The sequence below is a fragment of the Bison bison genome, unplaced genomic scaffold, assembly GCF_000754665.1.
Source record: "Bison bison bison isolate TAMUID 2011002044 unplaced genomic scaffold, Bison_UMD1.0 scf7180017864370, whole genome shotgun sequence".
NCBI lineage: Eukaryota > Metazoa > Chordata > Mammalia > Artiodactyla > Bovidae > Bison > Bison bison.
This window is the reverse complement of record NW_011494942.1, coordinates 14943599-14961216: the sequence shown is the minus strand read 5'-3', so window position 1 is coordinate 14961216 and position 17618 is coordinate 14943599. Positions and strand designations below refer to the sequence as shown.

The following is a 17618-nucleotide window of genomic DNA, read 5'->3' as shown; positions in this document are numbered from 1 at the left end:
TGCCAAAGAATGCTCAAACTACCGCACAACTGCACTCATCTCACACGCTAGTAAAGTAATGCTCAAAATTCTCCAAGCCAGGCTTCAGCAATACATGAACCATGAACTTCCAGATGTTCAAGCTGGTTTTAGAAAAGGCAGAGGAACCAGAGATCAAATTGCCAACATCCGCTGGATCATGGAAAAATCAAGAGAGTTCCAGAAAAACATCTATTTCCACTTTATTGACTATGCCAAAGCCTTTGACTGTGTGGATCACAATAAACTGTGGAAAATTCTGAAAGAGATGGGAATACCAGACCACCTGACCTGCCTCTTGAGAAACCTGTATGCAGGTCAGGAAGCAACAGTTAGAACTGGACATGGAACCACAGCTTGATTCCAAATAAGAAAAGGAGTTCGTCAAGGCTGTATATGGTCGCCCTGCTTATTTAACTTATATGCAGAGTACATCATGAGAAATGCTGGACTGGATGAAGCATAAGTTGGAATCAAGATTGCCGGGAGAAATATCAATAACCTCAGATATGCAGATGACACCACCCTTATGGCAGAAAGTAAAAAAGAACTAAATAGCTTCTTGATGAAAGTGAAAGAGGAGAGTGAAAAAGTTGGCTTAAAGCTCAACATTCAGAAAATTAAGATCATGGCATCTGGTCCCATCACTTCATGGCAAATAGATGGGGAAACGTTGGGAACAGTGACTGACTTTATTTTGGGGGGCTCCAAAATCACTGCAGATAGTGATTGCAGCCATGAAATTAAAAGACACTTGCTCCTTGGAAGGAAAGTTATGACCAACCTGGACAGCATATTAAAAAGCAGAAACATTACTTTGTCAACAAAGGTCCATGTAGTCAAGTCTATGGTTTTTCCAGTGGTCATGTATGGATGTGAGAGTTGGACTATAAAGAAAGCTGAGTGCTGAAGAATCGATGCTTTTGAACTGTGGTGTTGGAGAAGACTCTTGAGAGTCCCTTGGACTGCAAGGAGATCCAACCAGTCCATCCTTAAGGAGATCAGCCTTGAGTGTTCATTTTAAGGACTGGTGTTGAAGCTGAAACTCCAATACTTTGGCCACCTGATGTGAAGAGCTGACTCACTTGAGAAAACCCTGATGCTGGGAAAGATTGAGGGCAGGAGGAGAAGGGGACGACAGAGGATGAGATGCTTGGATGGCATCACCAACTCAATGGACATGGGTTTGGGTGAACTCCAGTAGTTGGTGATGGACAGGGAGGCCTGGCGTGCTGTGGTCATGGGGTCGCGAAGAGTCGGACATGACTGAGCGACTGAACTGAAATGAACTGAATGTTTCAAAAGCACACCAGTTTCATAACTCCTACCAAAGGGTGAACAAGAAAGATCTACAGGAGAAATATATCTTTCCTACTAGTCCTCTCCCTTTCAGAAACATAAACAACAGCAACAGAATTACCACTTACCAATTTCTTGGACTTTCTTTAAAAACTTTTATAATTATCTATCAACTTGTCATGTGCCTGACCCCTGCTGGGAATTAAGGACTGTCAGAGGCTCCCAGGGAAAATAGAGTCCTCCAGGAATGCAGAGCCAAGACGAAGAGTCTCCTCTGCCCCAGTCTTTGTATCTTGTAATATTTACACACCACATGAAATTAGAGGATGATGTGTTTTCTTAAAAATTTATCAGTCAGTCCCTGCAGAGATGAACAGAGGTACAGTTTTTCATAAAGAATTCAAAGTTCCCTGTGAATAATTTTGATGCTAACTTTTTCAATATGTCACATGAATGTGAATGGACAACCTCAAGTATTTAGATTCATGGACTGCACATGGTAATTAATCTCACTGAGTTTATATACAAAAGGTTAAGCTGTCATTCTAATTGATGTGAGTCATAACAAATGCAAGTCATTAAATCTTTGCTGTCAAATTGTTGTGGCTTTTTCTTTGCTGATTTTAAAGAATATCCGAGCTAAATTATGTCCTGAGGGGCTTGATTTTCAGCCTTAATTTTCTAAATCCGTATCTTCCTTTGGATTTTGGGGAAATTTCCAAATTAATGTTAATAAAGATTCACAAAATCCTTGGAGGAAGAGTTCTTCTAACCATGAAATCAATACTTAAATTACCAGGATTAAAAATATGTTTTCATTTAAAAACATGTACCCATGGAAGAATTACTTGGAAGTTTATTTTAGAAGAGAAACCCAAGTGTATGTGAACATAGTGAGCTTCCATAGAGTCTTATAGACTCTCTTTGAATGTTTAACGACTAAATGAATGGATCAACAAGAAAACAACTTAGTGCTTTAAGAGCTGTAATGCAGATTTGTTAAACTATGCATCTTTAAAGCCCCATCCCAAGGATGAGCCACTTAAGGAGGCAGGTGTTACACCTTGATATCAAGAGGAGCCCAGTAGGAGTTAGCTAGATCCCAAAAAGGAGAGGATAGCATGGACAGGCACATCCCCTGGGAAACAGCTACAATTTATGGTGATAAATGTTTGCTAAACCGAATGGTAGTAAACACAGTATCTGTGCTGGAAACATGGCTTTTTTCCCAAGGTCTGTGATAGAAAACAGCCTTGTAGCATGCTACTTTTAGCACTTGGAACTCAAACGTATGGAGTCAGTACTGGGTTTCCCCTATAGATCTTCATCCCATAGAGCCTGAAGCCCTGCATAGACGTTTTGTGGCAGGAGTTACTCTCAGGTGCCTTTGATAATTCAGGGAGCAGTGCTGCTGAAATCTCAGTGTGTGTACAAATTACCTGAGAATCTTTTTTGAATGAAGGGTATGAATTTTTTACCTCCTATTGGGGCCTGAGACTCTGCATTGCTAACCGGAGGCTAGGTGATGTCGAAGATACTGATCCATGGATCACACTTTGAGCATCAAGGTCATAAGAGGTGGATTTTAAGCAATTAGAGTAAGCAGATACGGTATGAGGGAAGAGCACTGGTGCTTGACTCAGAGTCCTAGTTATGTGAACATGATAAGTCACTTAACTTTTCTGAATCCAAATTTTCAGATTAGAAAAATGAGTATGATAAAACAATAATACTTGCTGCATGAGATTGTTGTGAGAATTAATGTTATGTGAAAACTGACCAGAGCATTTGGTATATATTCATTGCTGAATAAATGATTGTTGATCCTATATAGTAAAAACATAAGCATACAATTCAGCGTTGGTAACTGATAAAGTTGAGGGGCCCTTAGGCTACGTGCCCTTCATAGTTCTAAGGGTTCTATTCTTTATTCCACCTCTGTTGTCAGTTACAGTGTCTAGAGTTTAGCAAGTGGTCAGGGTTTGTGGCATTGCATTGATGGCAGCGTTGATCACTGCCGGTGTACATTTTTGGCTTCTAAGACACTGATATCATACTAATGACCCAGTGTTTTCCCATAGCACTAACAGAAAAGAGAACTTTCACCCAAAATAATAACTTTCCTCTTTGAATGAAAAATGTAATCACTGGGAGAAAACTAAAATAAAGAAGACCATCAGACCAATTTTCAATAAAAATATGAGGATAAAATAGCTGGTCATTCTTTGCCAGCCAGTATCTCATAATTTCACAAATTATGTATAAGAGCTATCTCTCTTAGATAGAAAAGCAAAGATGGACATGGGCAGTTTGGCTGGCTTGCTTCTATTAAGAGCCCAGCCTGTAATGGTGTAGCTAGTATGAGAGGGGCTCGAACCATCCTCCACGTTATAAGTGGCTCCCGTGCCGCCCAGGTCATGTGCCCAAAATTGCTCCTCTGAAGGTTAAACTTTCTATTTAAACAACTTATAAAATTTTAAATAGAATTCTCAAAAAGTGCATAGCAGGAAATGGAAGGTAGAGAAATCAGTGAATAATCTGCAGCATCATTTACATCTTAACATCTCTTTCCACTGAGAATTCAGAGACAGAAACTTGTTAGCACCTGGAGGAAGTCTAGTTTAATTTATTTGCAGTAAAATCCAGAGTGAATCCGTTAATCTTTGTTAAAAGAAATGAGATTTTCAAGTCTAATCAGAGGATTTAAAGTTTTATTAAAAGATATCCTTTTTTCCTCTCTTATAATCCATAGGTCTCAGGAGAAAAAGGAAGAGGCTATCACCTTACTGAAGGATTCCATTAAATATGGTCCAGAGTTTGCAGATGCATATTCAAGCTTAGCTTCATTATTGGCTGAGCAGGTAATTGTTTCCATTTAGTTTCATATAATATCTTCTTAACTGTTTCTGTTGAATGTATAAATTAATGTTATAATACACAGATTTTTTTATATCATTTAACTTGTAAGTTCATGCTGCTGCTACTACTGCTGCTAAGTCGCTTCAGTCGTGTCCAACTCTTGTGCGACCCCATAGACGGCAGCCCACCCGGCTCCCCATCCCTGGGATTCTCCAGGCAAGAACACTGGAGTGGGTTGCCATTTCCTTCTCCATTGCGTGAAAGTGAAAAGTGAAAGTGAAGTCGCTCAGTCGCGTCTGACTAGTAGCGACCCCATGGACTGCAGCCTACCAGGCTCCTCCATCCATGGAATTTTCTAGGCAAGAGTACTGGAGTGGCTTGCCATAATGGACAACTAATTTGTATGTCAGTTTTCCTCTTGATAGAAATCACAAATCTAGGTTTCTCACTCCAGTATTCTTTGTGCACGTATGGGGTCTCTAGACTAAAATGGTCCATTATAAACCACTACTAAATTCTCTATCACTTTGGGACAAAATCTGTCATGAACAGTACGTGATATTTGCTTGTTCAATTACTACTCATTTATATTTTTCTGGGGAATTGCTAGTGGACTAAGATCTCTGAACTCAATATGGAAACAATTACCAATAATCTTATAGATCCTATGTCTTAATACCTATCAGAAGATCACAGAGTCTCATAGGACAGGCTCCTAAGAGAGAACATTTTTCATGGCATAAAATGGAGAAGTATTTTGATTTCCCTCCTTTTCGCTGTATCTAAAATTCCCAGGTGGCTCAGTGGTGAAAGAATCCACCTGCCAATGCAAGAGGCGTGGGTTCAATCCCTGGGTCAGGAAGATCCCCTGGAGAAGGAAATGGCAACCCACTCCAGTATTCTTGGCTGGGAAATCCATGGACAGAGGAGCCTGGCGGGCTGCAGTCCAAGGGGTTGCAAAGAGTCAGACACGACTCACTATGCATGCAGGCTCCTGGCTGCAAACCATTGGATCCCATGTTTCAGTGTCCTGGATGCATGCCCCATGCTGTGGGAAAACAAATAGAAATTGTCTTCTCTAAATTGATGATAGAGTTTTGTTGACACACATAAGTGCCCTCAATAGAAGGTAGATTCTGCTATTATACAATTTCCAGAGTGTCTTTAAAATTAAACTCAAACTCAACACCTTTGAAAGATGCCCTCCAGCATTGACTTAAATGTAATGAATGATTTGATGTTGTCAGGTACACAGGGGTGCAGTTTGCATTTGAAAAACCTTGGAGATTTCACCAGGAAACAAAATTAGGACATTCAGTGGCTATTTAAATGTCACAAGTGATAAATCTAGTTGTCTTGCTCTGCTAGTCTCCATATAGTGTAGGTGAGCTTTAGACAAAGGCCTATGTCTGTCGTGAGAGATTTTAATGCATGTTTTAACACAAAGTTTAAGCTAAAATGATGATGCTCATGTTTTATGGTAGACATGGCAGTCCTCAGCTGCCTTGGTTTGTGTTGAAGCAGACACAGTAGGAGTTTTCTGGAGAAAAGATTCCATCATTATTCCCTTTTCTCACTTCATCCTGGCTCCTTCATTTTCATGGAAGACCTTCCCCTGCCTCTGCCTGGCTGGTGGCTTGCAGCTAATCAGACAAGCCACACACAGTTGTGGCCTTTGCACTAACTGTGCCCTTTCTCCCAGCACTGTTCTCCCAGACGTCTTAGAGTTTCTTTCCTCATCTTGTGCTGGTTTCTGCCCAAACATTTCTGTATGGAAGGGCTATCTATGATTACCCTTTCAAAACAACTCCTTCACTGCCCCACACGTTCTTTGATTTCTCTCCGAAGCATTCATCAGCATCTAACATACATTTATTTATGTCTGTGATCTTCCTCCCACCATTAGAATATTTCTGTGAGCCAATCTCCATGAGAATGGCTGTCTTTTTTATTCATGACTTTCCTCCCTTGTCTGTCACATTATATGCAGTCAGTAAATACTGAGTGAATGAAAAGTGAAAGTCACTCTGACATGTCTGACTCTTTGTGATCCCATGGACTATACAATCCACGGAATTCTTCAGGCCAGAATACTGGAGTGGGTAGCCTTTCCCTTCTCCAGGGGATTTTCCCAACCCAGGGATTGAACCCAGGTCTCCCACATTGCGGGCAGATTCTTTACCAGCTGAGCCGCAAGATGAATGGATAAGATCTGAAGACCATGTAACCCTTCCAGTCCAGCACATGACCAAGGTTTTACTCATCTTGAAAGTAAAAGATGAGTAAAAAGATGAGTAAAAGATGCTGGGCATGTGGGCAGTGTTTCATGTAACAAACTGTGCCTCAGGGTCGTGCTCTTGGGCTGCAGTGAGGGACAGTGTGAGAACAGCCAGGTGAAGTTACTCCTTCCAGCTGCAGACCAGGGTTGGGTTGAGGGCAGCACTTGCTACATTGTTCAGTGGCTTCTGGATGAGGACTCAAGGGAAAATTTCTCTCATGGCTCAATATTAGATTTCTCCTGAACTACAAGTTTTTTGCTTTATTTTTTAATCTAACGCATGAAAAATCTTACACATGCTAAGAAAATCAATTCTAGCTTTGTCTCCATTGGCCCCACCCCCCAAATAACTGCCATCTTGACAGGATAGGCTACTTTTCTGTGTGTACTGCTTTTACTGGGTTTATCATTTTCCTTAACAATTTGTTTTATTCAATTTGTGTTCTCTATGTTTGAAAGCTGCTTCAATTCTCTGTAAATGAATAAAGCACTGCATTAAAATCAGGCTTTCCTAGTAGCTCAGTTGGTAAAGAATCTGCCTGCAATGCAGGAGACCTGTTTCGATTGCTGGGTTGGGAAGATCCCCTGGAGAAGGGATAGGCTACCCACTCTAGTATTCTTGGGCTTCCTTTGTGGCTCAGCTGGTAAAGAATCTGCCTGTAATGCAGGAGACCTGGGTTCGATCCCTGGGTTGGGAAGATCCCCTGGAGAAGGGAAAGGCTACCCACTCCAGTATTCTGGAGTGGAGAATTTCAAGGACTGTATAGTCCATGGGGTCACAAAGAGTTAGACACGACTGAACAACTTTCACTTTCAAGATCAGTCACATCTTTTTTTTCTTCACAACTTGCCAGGACATACAATAAACATTTAATTGTTCTTCTTGATGAAAATTACCCTGAAGGTAAAAGATAATGTCACTCACTCAACTAATACCAGTGATAACAAGGTATGTTGTTTTAGGGGGAGCTCTTTACCGACACTGACACAGTTCCATCCCCTGTAATGCCATCTTTTCTTTCTCTCTTTCTAAATCATCCCCACTTTTCAAGATTCAATTCAACTTTCACTTCCTCCCCCAACACTCACCCACCTCCCCATCTCATGGGGAGTTAGATTTCCTTGGAGCTTTTATGAAATCTTTAGGAACATGCATCAACTCACAAACCAATCACATATTTTTATTTCTTGAACTAATGTCTGAACTATATAATGTAAACAGTTTATCAGGTTTATTTTTCCTCGCAAGACTGCAAGTTTCTTTAAGAAAAGCCATGTCTTTGTATGCATATTGCTTTTCTAGGGCTCAGGGTACTTCACTGTATAATGCAAGCCAGGCAAGCATACATGCGGCATCTCTGGACTTAATGCACTTCAGGGTCAGTTCCTCAAATTAGGAGAATTTGACAGTGAACCAGGTGGCCTATTCTAGACCCCACTTCCTAGTAACACCTGTGCAAACTTGAGTGAGAAGTGTTCCACCTCTCTGGGCCTCAGTTTCCAAATCTAAAATTGATAACTACTCTAAATTACCTTCCCTAACTCTTATGGCTCTAACATTTTAAGAGCGTCTAAAAGTACCTCCTTTAAAGTCAACTAAGTGCTAATGAGTTTTTTCATGAATAACTTAAGGTTTCACTTCAATTAGTGCTATTGTTTCTATATAAATAAAGCATTAACATGTTAATATTGTGAAAAGCGATTTGCCTTAGTAAATTCCAAAAGTTTCAAGTTGTATTCCTTTTGTAAATTGATGAACTCCAAATTCATGAAAAGTTACTTTATTAAAAATGATGACAATGTTTGGTGACACTGAAATTTTAGTTCATTCATCAATATCTTACTATTAACAAATTTTATAGACATATATATCTATAAAACATAGTATTAATATATATGTTTAAAAAGGGCAACATATATACATTTTCCCAGTTACGTTTTAAAAGTGTCAGATGCCTTATTTAAAATCAATTATGTGGTAAATTCAATTTTTGAGAACCATAATGGCAAATTGATATAACATTATTGTATGCCACATAAAGTTATAAACAAGTTTTAAGAAAAAACAAATTATGACTATGACCACGACCTTTCCTTACATACAAAGATCATATCTTTTGCCAGCCTTTCTTATTCTCGATTCAAATGTAGAATATTATGAACTTGAAGAATGTAATTGAAAGATTGAAAGGTTCTTCTGCTCCTTTGGGCAATTGATTTTAACATCAGAGAGAGCTCATGAGAGAGTAGCTGTTGGGCATAACTTAGGATTGCTTTCGCTCTCTTTCAGCATCTTATCTTCATGCTTTGAATTATTTAATAAAAGAATGCTTCAGATGCACAAGCACCAAGCTCATATCCTTTGTTAGCAAATAAATTCATTTCTTAATAGCACAACTTTATTTATCAGCCTTCAAGAAAGCAAACCATAGTCAATCTGTAACACACCAGTAACCCTTCCGTCACTTTACTGGTCATCTTCCAGGACCACCATATATGCACGTGCCCAGCCCATGCTCATTGTGGTTGTGGTGGCCCACAATGTTAGAGAACCCTTTCCTGTATGGAGTTGAAATCAACAGTCCTGTGATTTGCTTCCTCTGGGCTGGGCCCAAGTGATAGCTTATTGAGCCCAGTTTTTAGATTTTGGGATTTTTTAATTTATATATTCTTAATTGGAAGGTAATTGCTTTACAATATTGTGTTGATTTCTGCCATACATCAGCATAATCCAATCATAGGTACACATGTATCCCCTCCCTCTTGAACCTCATTAGAACTGACCCATCCACTTCATTAGAACTGACTCAAATGCATTCAATGTCATGGCTGAGTAATATTCTATGGTTTATGAGCACAACCGCCTTGTCATTTTTCTGAACAACTCTTTTCTATACTAAACTTGTTTCTAGTTTACCCTGATTTCTAAATACTTTCCTTCTGGTCATGTGCTTTACGTAGGCTCTGGATTGTCCATTTTCTCTATGACAAAATGGCTCTCAAATGGAACTGGTTTCTTAAATTATAGTTTGGTAATTTCAGGAGGATAAGAAATACTTTCCTGGCTTGAGACTATGTTTCTATTACATAAAACCCTAAAATTAATGATATTAACTGTTTCAGACTTTGTCTGAAACTAACACTTTGCTCCTTATTCTGTTGGAACTTGAAGGTAGCAAGTAAGTCTATTTGGGCATAATAGAGAATTTGAGAAAGGAAATCTGTAAAGTAGGCCAATAATTTGAAAACACTTTATATGAAGGAGCATATTAAGGCCCATGGTGAAGCACAGATTTGAAAGTGATATATAATAGGAAGAAAATTAGGCGTCTGAAGAAAGTGTTTTAAACATTGTAGAAATATGGCAGTATTTTGGAGAAGGCTTGTAAATGCATAGTTGAGAGCCATGTTTCAGGAAGATAGTGTGGGAATGGATAGACTCTATTGTGGAAGAAGAATCCTTTTGTACTTAGAAACTGTGTGCATGTGAAGGCTGAAAGAGAAAAATATTAGAAAATTAAAAACTCCAGAGCAGAGCATCTAAAGGACTTAGGAGATATATGGCCAATGAGAGCTGTGGGGAAGCCAAGGATAAGCAAGATTTCAGAAACAGAAGAAATAAAATTACACTAATAGTATAAAAATCTAATGGAAAACATGGAAAGATCAAAGAAAATAAAGTTCACCTTTCACCCGTAATATCTGGAAACAACAAACATTACCATTTTTAATATACTGTAGTTCTTTTTAATATACCTATTTTTCCAGTGGAGGTATAACTGAGATATCGGGGGTCTCCCAGGTGACACTAGTGCTAAAGAACCCCCCTGCAGGAGAGTAAGAAACACGGTTCACTCCCTGGGTTGGGAAGATCCCCTGAAGGAGGGTACGGCAACCCACTCCAATATTCTTTTTTATTTAAACCTTTAACTGCAGTTATTTTCTTTTTTTGTTAAATTTATTTTTAATTGAAGAATAATTGCTATACAGTATTGTGTTGGTTTCTGCCAAACATCAACATGAATCAATCATAGGTACACCTATGTCCCCTCTCTCTTGCACACCCATCCCACCCCTCTAGGTTGTTACATAGCAGTTTGCCACGCCAGTATTCTTGCCTGGAGAAATCCACGGACAGAGGAGTATAGTGGGCTACAGTCCATAGGGTTGCAAAGAGTTGGACACAGCTAAAGTGACTTAGCATGCATGCATGCATGCATAATTAACATATTTGTTTCAGATATGCAATATAAGGAATGACACAATATTTGTATATCTTGCAAAATGATTATCACAATAAGTTCAGCACCATACATAGTTATAAAATTTTTTGTGTGTGATAAGAACTTTTAAGATTTACTCTTCAATGCAAAGACAGTGTTATTAAGTACGGTCACCATACTATACATTACATCCCTAGGACTTAATCACCTTATAAGTGAAAGTTTGTGTCTTTTGACCCCCTTCACAGATTTTATCCACCCCTTTCCCCTGCCTCTAGGAATGTATTCTCTGTGTTTATGATCTTGGTGGTCTGGGTTTTTTTTTTTTTTTTACATTTTTAATTGAAATATAGTTGATATATGATATTATTGGGCTTTTATGGTAGCTCAGTTGGTAAAGTTTGATTCCTGGGTTGGGAAGATCCACTGGTGAAGGGATAAGCTACCCACTCCAGTATTCTTGGGCTTCCCTGATGGCTCAGATGGCAAAGAATCTGCCTGTAATGCAGGAGACCTGGATTCTATTCCTGGGTTGGGAAGATCTCCTGGAGGAGGGAACAGCTGCCCACACCAGTATTCTTGCCTGGAGAATTCCATGGACAGAGGAGCCTGGCAGGCTACAGTCCATGGGGTTGCAAAGACCCCTTTCTCCTGCCTCTGGGAATTTATTTTCTGTGTCTATGATCTTGGTGGGCCATGTTTTGTTTTTTTTTTTACATTTTTTAATTGAAATATAGTTGATCTTTGATATTATATGTTACAGGTGTACAATATACTGATTCACAGTTCTAAATATCATGCTGTATTTATAGTTATTATAAAAATTGGCTGTATTCCCTGTATTGTAGAATATATCCTTGTAACTCATTTCATACATAATAGTTTGCATGTCTTAATCCCCTGCCCCTATATTGCCCATCCCCACTTCTTTCTCCCTACTGATAACCACGGGTTTGTTCTATCTATGAGTCTGTTTCACTTTTGTTATATTCACTAGTTTGTTGCATTTTTTAAATTCCACATATGAAAGTGAAGTGAAAGTGTTAATCACTCAGTCGTGTCCGACTCTGTGCAACCCCATAGACGGCAGCCCACCCGGCTCCCCCGTCCCTGGGATTCTCCAGGCAAGAACACTGGAGTGGGTTGCCATTTCCTCTCCAGTATATGAAAGTGAAAAGTGAAAGTGGAGTCTCTCAGTCATGTCCGACTCTTAGCGACCCCATGGACTACAGCCTACCAGGCTCCTCTGTCCATGGTATTTTCCAGGCAAGAGTACCGGAGTGGGGTGCCATTGCCTTCTCCTAGGGAAGCCCAATTCCACATATAAGTGATATCATATAGTATTTGTCTTTCTCTGATTTATTTCACTTAACATAATACCCTCTATGTTGTTGCAAATGGCAAAATTTCATTCTTTTGTATGGCTGTGTGGTATTCCATTTCTGTAGATAGATAGATATAGATTATATATCTATATAATTTATATAGATAGATATAGATATATATTAATATGATATATTATTTATCCATTTATTGGTTAATGGACACTTCGATTGAGTCCATATCTTGGCTGTTGGAAATAATGCTGCTATGATATTAGAGTGCATGTATCTTCTCAAAATAGTGTTCTGGGGTTTTTTGGATATATAATCAGGAATCGAATTCTGGGTCATATGATAGTTCTATTTTTAGTTTTTGAGAAACTGCTATACTGTTTTTCACAGTAGCTGCATCAGTTTACATTCCTGTCAACAGTGTACAAAGATTCCCTTTCCTTTACATCCTCACCAGAATTTGTTCTGTTCCTTTTTTAAAAGTCATTAATTTTTTAATCTAAGTATGGTAGGTTTACAATGTTGTATTAGTTTCAGGTGTACAGCAAAGTGGGTTAGTTATAAATACACACACAGACACAGACACACACACACACACACACATATATGACACTAAGTGACACATATATATATGTATGACACTAAGTCACTTCAGTCGTGTCCAGCTCTTTACAACCCTGTGGACTAGAGCCCTCCCCCCTTTTCTGTCAATGGGATTCTCCAGGCAAGAATACCGGAGTAGGTTACCAAACCCTCCTCCGGGGGATCTTCGGACCCAGTTATCAAACCCAAACCCATGTCTCTTATGTCTCCTGCATTGGCAGGTGGGTTCTTTACCAGTAGCACCACCTGGGGTACCAATCTTTTTCAGATTCTTTTTCCACATAGGTTACTACAACCTACTGAGTATAGTCCCTGTGCTATACAGTAGGTCCTTGTTGTTTATCTGTTTTACGTATAGTTGGGCTCTTTTTGATGATAGCCATCCTGATTGGTGTGAGGTGATATCTCATCATGGTTTGATTTGTGCTTCCCTGAGGATTAGTGATACTGAGCATCTTTTCATGTGTCTATTGGCCATCTGCATCTCCTCTTTGGAAGAATATCTATTCAGGTCTTTTGCCCACTTTCAATTATGTTTTTATTTATTTTGATATTGAGTTGTATGAGCTCTTTATATATTTTGGAAATTACCTCCTTATCAATCATATCATTTGCAAATATTTTCTCCCACTCAGAAGGCTGTCTTTTTGTTTTGTCAGTGGTTTATTTTGCCATGCAAAAGCTTTTAAGTTTAATTAGGTTACCTTTGTTTATTTTTGCTTCTATTTCCTTTGCTGTAGGACACAGATCCAAAAAAATACCACTATGACTTATATCAAAGAATGTGCTGACTATATTTCCTCTGGAGTTTTATGATTTGTGGTCTTATATTTAGGTATTACCCATTTTGAGTTTATTTTTGTACATGTTAGAGCATGTTCTGATTTAATTATTTTACATGTAGCTGTCTAGTTTTCCCAGCAACGCTTATTGAAGAGGTTGTTTTTCTCCACTGTATATTCTTGCCTGCTTTGTTGTAGATTAATTGATCGTAAGTGCATAGGTTTTTATGAACCCTCTATTGTGTTCCGTTGACCTGTGTGACTGCTTTTGTGCCAGTACCATACTACTTTGATTACTGCAGCTATGTAGTATATTCTGAAGTCATGGAATATTATTCATGTTTTTGTTTTCTGTGAGGTTTTTATATGTGAGATTATATAATATTTGTCTTTCTCTGACTTATTTCAGTTATAATAATGTCCTTAAGTTCTATCCATGCTGCTGAAAATGGCAAGATTATGTTCTCTTTTTGACTGAATAATATTCACTGTGTGTGCATATATGTGTGTGTGTATGTGTCACATTTATTTATCCATTCATCCATCAATGGACACTTTATGTAGCTTGGCTATTGTAAATAATGTTGCAGTGAACATACAGGTGGAAATATCTTTTCAAGTTAGCATTTTTTGTTTTCATGCTTAATAGTCACATGTAGTTTATATCCTGTTATTTTGACTTTCCATTATGTTATATATAATATTATACATATTTTCATACTGTTAAATGATCTTTATAAATACCATTTTAATACCTACTTACTAGTTTATGAAATGATGAATTATTATATAATATCTTAACTGTTGGTCATTCAGGTTCTTGTGTGTGTGTGTGTGTGACTTTTTCTTCTTTATGATCCAGTATTTTGGATCATTTCCTAATGATAGATTTCCAGAAGTATTCCCATATCAAAGTGTATCTGCATATTTCATGACTCTCGAGATGCATTACTAAGTTGGTTTCTAAAAGAATGGTACTAATACAGTATGCCACCAGCAGTCTGTAACCTCTGTCTTGAATGTTAGTGGGACGTTTAAATGGAAATAGCATGTGGACAGGTAACAGTGCAAGAGATCAGGACTGGAAAGATAGATTTAGGACTTCAAGTAAATGCATCTATATTGTGATTAGCTAATTTATCTTAGGAGAAAACGGAAGAGTAGTGTGTAGAGGGAACCTTAAAGAACTGTTAAACCTCCCCATTTTGCAGATAGAAATATGAGGTGCACAGAATTAAGTTTGCTCAAGGTCATTCAGATAACTAGTGTCAGGACCAAGACTGGAGACTGTAACTTGACTCCTCTCCCACTGCTCTTTCAGCATATGATGCTGGGGTCCCAGGACTGGACTGTGGTAATAGGCTGTAGTTAATGAGGTTAGATGTACAAATATCCATGTGGAAAAGGAGAGGAAAAACAATAGACAAAACCCAGGAGAGTGGGTTGTCATAGATGTTAAATACATAAAAGGATGCAGAAGAAAGTTGCCACTCTGTGTCTAATGCAGCACAGAAGTCAAGAAAACAGAATAGAAAATACTCTTAGGTTCAAAGTCTAGGTGGTCTCTGGCTTACTAGTCTCTTTTGGTTCTTCATTAGCATTCAGAACTGGCTATACTCCAGCTTCACAGATAGGGTTGTAAACATTTACAAGCCCACCATCATTTTTAACCAGCCTCCTCTTGCCATAGATTATATAGCTTGCATTACACAGCAATAAAGGAAATAAAGTTAACATTATCATCCTATAAATTATAACATTATCACTGTAAATTATTGCCAGCCTATGGAAAAACTCAATTAATTAATTTGATAACACTTAAAATATGTTTCTTTAAGTGTCTGGGGATATGACTTTAACTGATACAAGAATGGAAAGAAAATTGGAACAATAAAATATAAATTAGAAGTATAGATCAAAAATGAGGTCAATTTCTCTTGTTTGACAAGTGTCATCTTTGGGGTAGATTCAGACACATATACCATTGCATGTATGGTCAGGTCACCTTGAGCTGAACCCTAACATAATTTATCGATTTAAGTATTCAATTCTTATTTATTGAGCACTTAAGTGTCACCAAGTATTAGAAGAAGTTGCAAGGTATGGGTCTTGACTCATGGAACTTAAGAGTCTAAAAGGGAAGAATACTCTTAGGGGAATAATTACCACCCTCTGCCCAACACCTCACCCAGTTGTACAAGTGTGCAAAGAGTACCAGTGCGAGTGTCATAGGGACCCGATCTCATGTGAGCAATGGGTGTTTGGGGAGAGGATCACTGGCCAAAGAGTGAAATTCAGCTTGGTACCTTAAGAACATATAGATATCAACGAGATAAAAAATATTAGGAAAAGTTTTCTGGGTACAGAAATTAGACCAGGTGAGGGCTGTGCAGTGGGGAACAGTATGATTCCTTCCTCTTTGGGGAGCAAAGTTGTATGCCTGGAAGTATGTAGAATGAGGACAGAAGAACAGGAGAACCGTTTGGAAATGGCTGCTGCTGCTGCTGCTAAGTCACTTCAGTCGTGTCCAACTCTGTGCGACCCCATAGATGGCGGCCCACCAGGCTCCCCCGTCCCTGGGATTCTCCAGGCAAGAACACTGGAGTGGGTTGCCATTTCCTTCTCCAATGCATGAAAGGGAAAAGTGAAAGTGAAGTCACTCAGTCTTGTCCGACTCTTTGAGACCCCATGGTCTGCAGCCTACCAGGCTCCTCTGTCCATGGGATTTTCCAGGCAAGAGTCCTGGAGTGGGTTGCCATTGCCTTCTCCAGTTTGGAAATGGAGAAAGCTGCAATTCCATGAACATGTAGCTCCCCTTCCACTCTTTCTGGTCTTTCTTTTTTTGGGGCGGGGGGGTGGTTTCTTTGGCCACCCTTTTCCTGGTCTGTTGACTGTTACACACTGTCACATTTGTCATATTTTAGCTTTTTTGATTCTTGGCATTTCCTCTTTAAAGTCATCATTTCTTTCTTAAATTGTCACAGGGTAATGTTGATCACAGTCTGCTGGGTAAGGAGAAAATTGAGGATTAGAAATGCCCAAATTCCTTGGTGAAGAGGAATGCCAAGTTAATTGATTCATTTCAGTCAAATGAGAAAGAGTGTTAGACATCAAAATATTGGCAGCATCTTTCTCATAAACGTCCATGTCAGTGACTGATGGGGGAAGAACTGTTTTACAAAGAAAATAAAAGCAAAGAAGAGGCTGAGAAAAGAGGCATCTCTGCTTTGTGTTTTGAGCCATTGTGTTTTAAAGAGCTACTTGGAGAAGTCACTGACATGAATTTAAATGTCGAGTGGTCCTACATTTGCCAGTCTTGTAATGGTAAATAGTCATTTGGCTAATGGGGAGATCCCTGGCAGATCTGTGTGCACACATCATTGGTCAGAGTCAGAGTAGTGGGAAGCAGACCAGACGCACGGCCGTAATGTCAGAGCGCACAACCTTCCTGCTCCATCTCTGTAGGTCTTTCACCACTTTAGAACGTCACACCCTACACCTGCTATACAGTAAGAACATGTTCCAGGCCATTCATTAAGCAGCTGTTCACAAAGGGTTGACTAGGCCCCCTGTGGTCCAAGAAGGTTTGTGCAGTTTTTATAATAGTCACAGGTAATTTGCCTTTTTTACTCTCATTCTTGCCCAAGTATATAGTAATTTTTTATAGGCTACATGATGTATTCACAGTCATGAAAAGAATATGAAAATATACTCCCCTTTCCAACTGAATGTCTGTGTGACACCACATTCCTTCACATACTTTAGCTAAAAAACATACAGAAATAGATTCATGCAAAAGTAGATATAAGAACCCAGCTATCTTCTATCAATCCAGATATTTAAAATACTTGGAAAAATAGAAAATAATATCAGTCTTCTCACTGAATTTTTTTTGCTTTGGAAAAATATATTTTCTTATGAATGTGTTATTGGTTGTTGGTTTATTATTTTAAGTAAATATAGTTTATTATCAGTTTATTAAAGAAAAATGTCTGCTTCATTTCTGTTGTGGTAAATGTTCATAAATGTACATCATATAAACAAAGCTCTTTGGGGTCCTCAGTAAGTTTTAGAGTGCAAACCAGAAGTTTGAAGATAGCTGCATTGAGCCCATGTCCATTTGCTCTCCTGGTTGCTGCAGTTTGAAGTATAAGAAATCTTTTCCAGACATATCAGTTGACCTGAGAGAGTAAATGACAAAAGGCCCGTTTTCAGATCTACT

At 38.7% G+C, this 17618-nt stretch overlaps 1 protein-coding gene across 1 annotated transcript in view; it reads left to right on the top strand.

Annotated features, from left to right (window-relative positions):
* The window catches only part of TMTC1 (transmembrane and tetratricopeptide repeat containing 1), a gene marked incomplete at its 5' end in the record, with an annotated part of 314006 nt that overhangs the window by 269630 nt on the left and 26758 nt on the right, over positions 1-17618 (top strand). The window contains one exon of the mRNA XM_010856048.1: positions 4070-4178. Coding sequence (XP_010854350.1) covers positions 4070-4178 — 109 coding nt within the window. The remainder of the gene's footprint in view (positions 1-4069; positions 4179-17618) is intronic.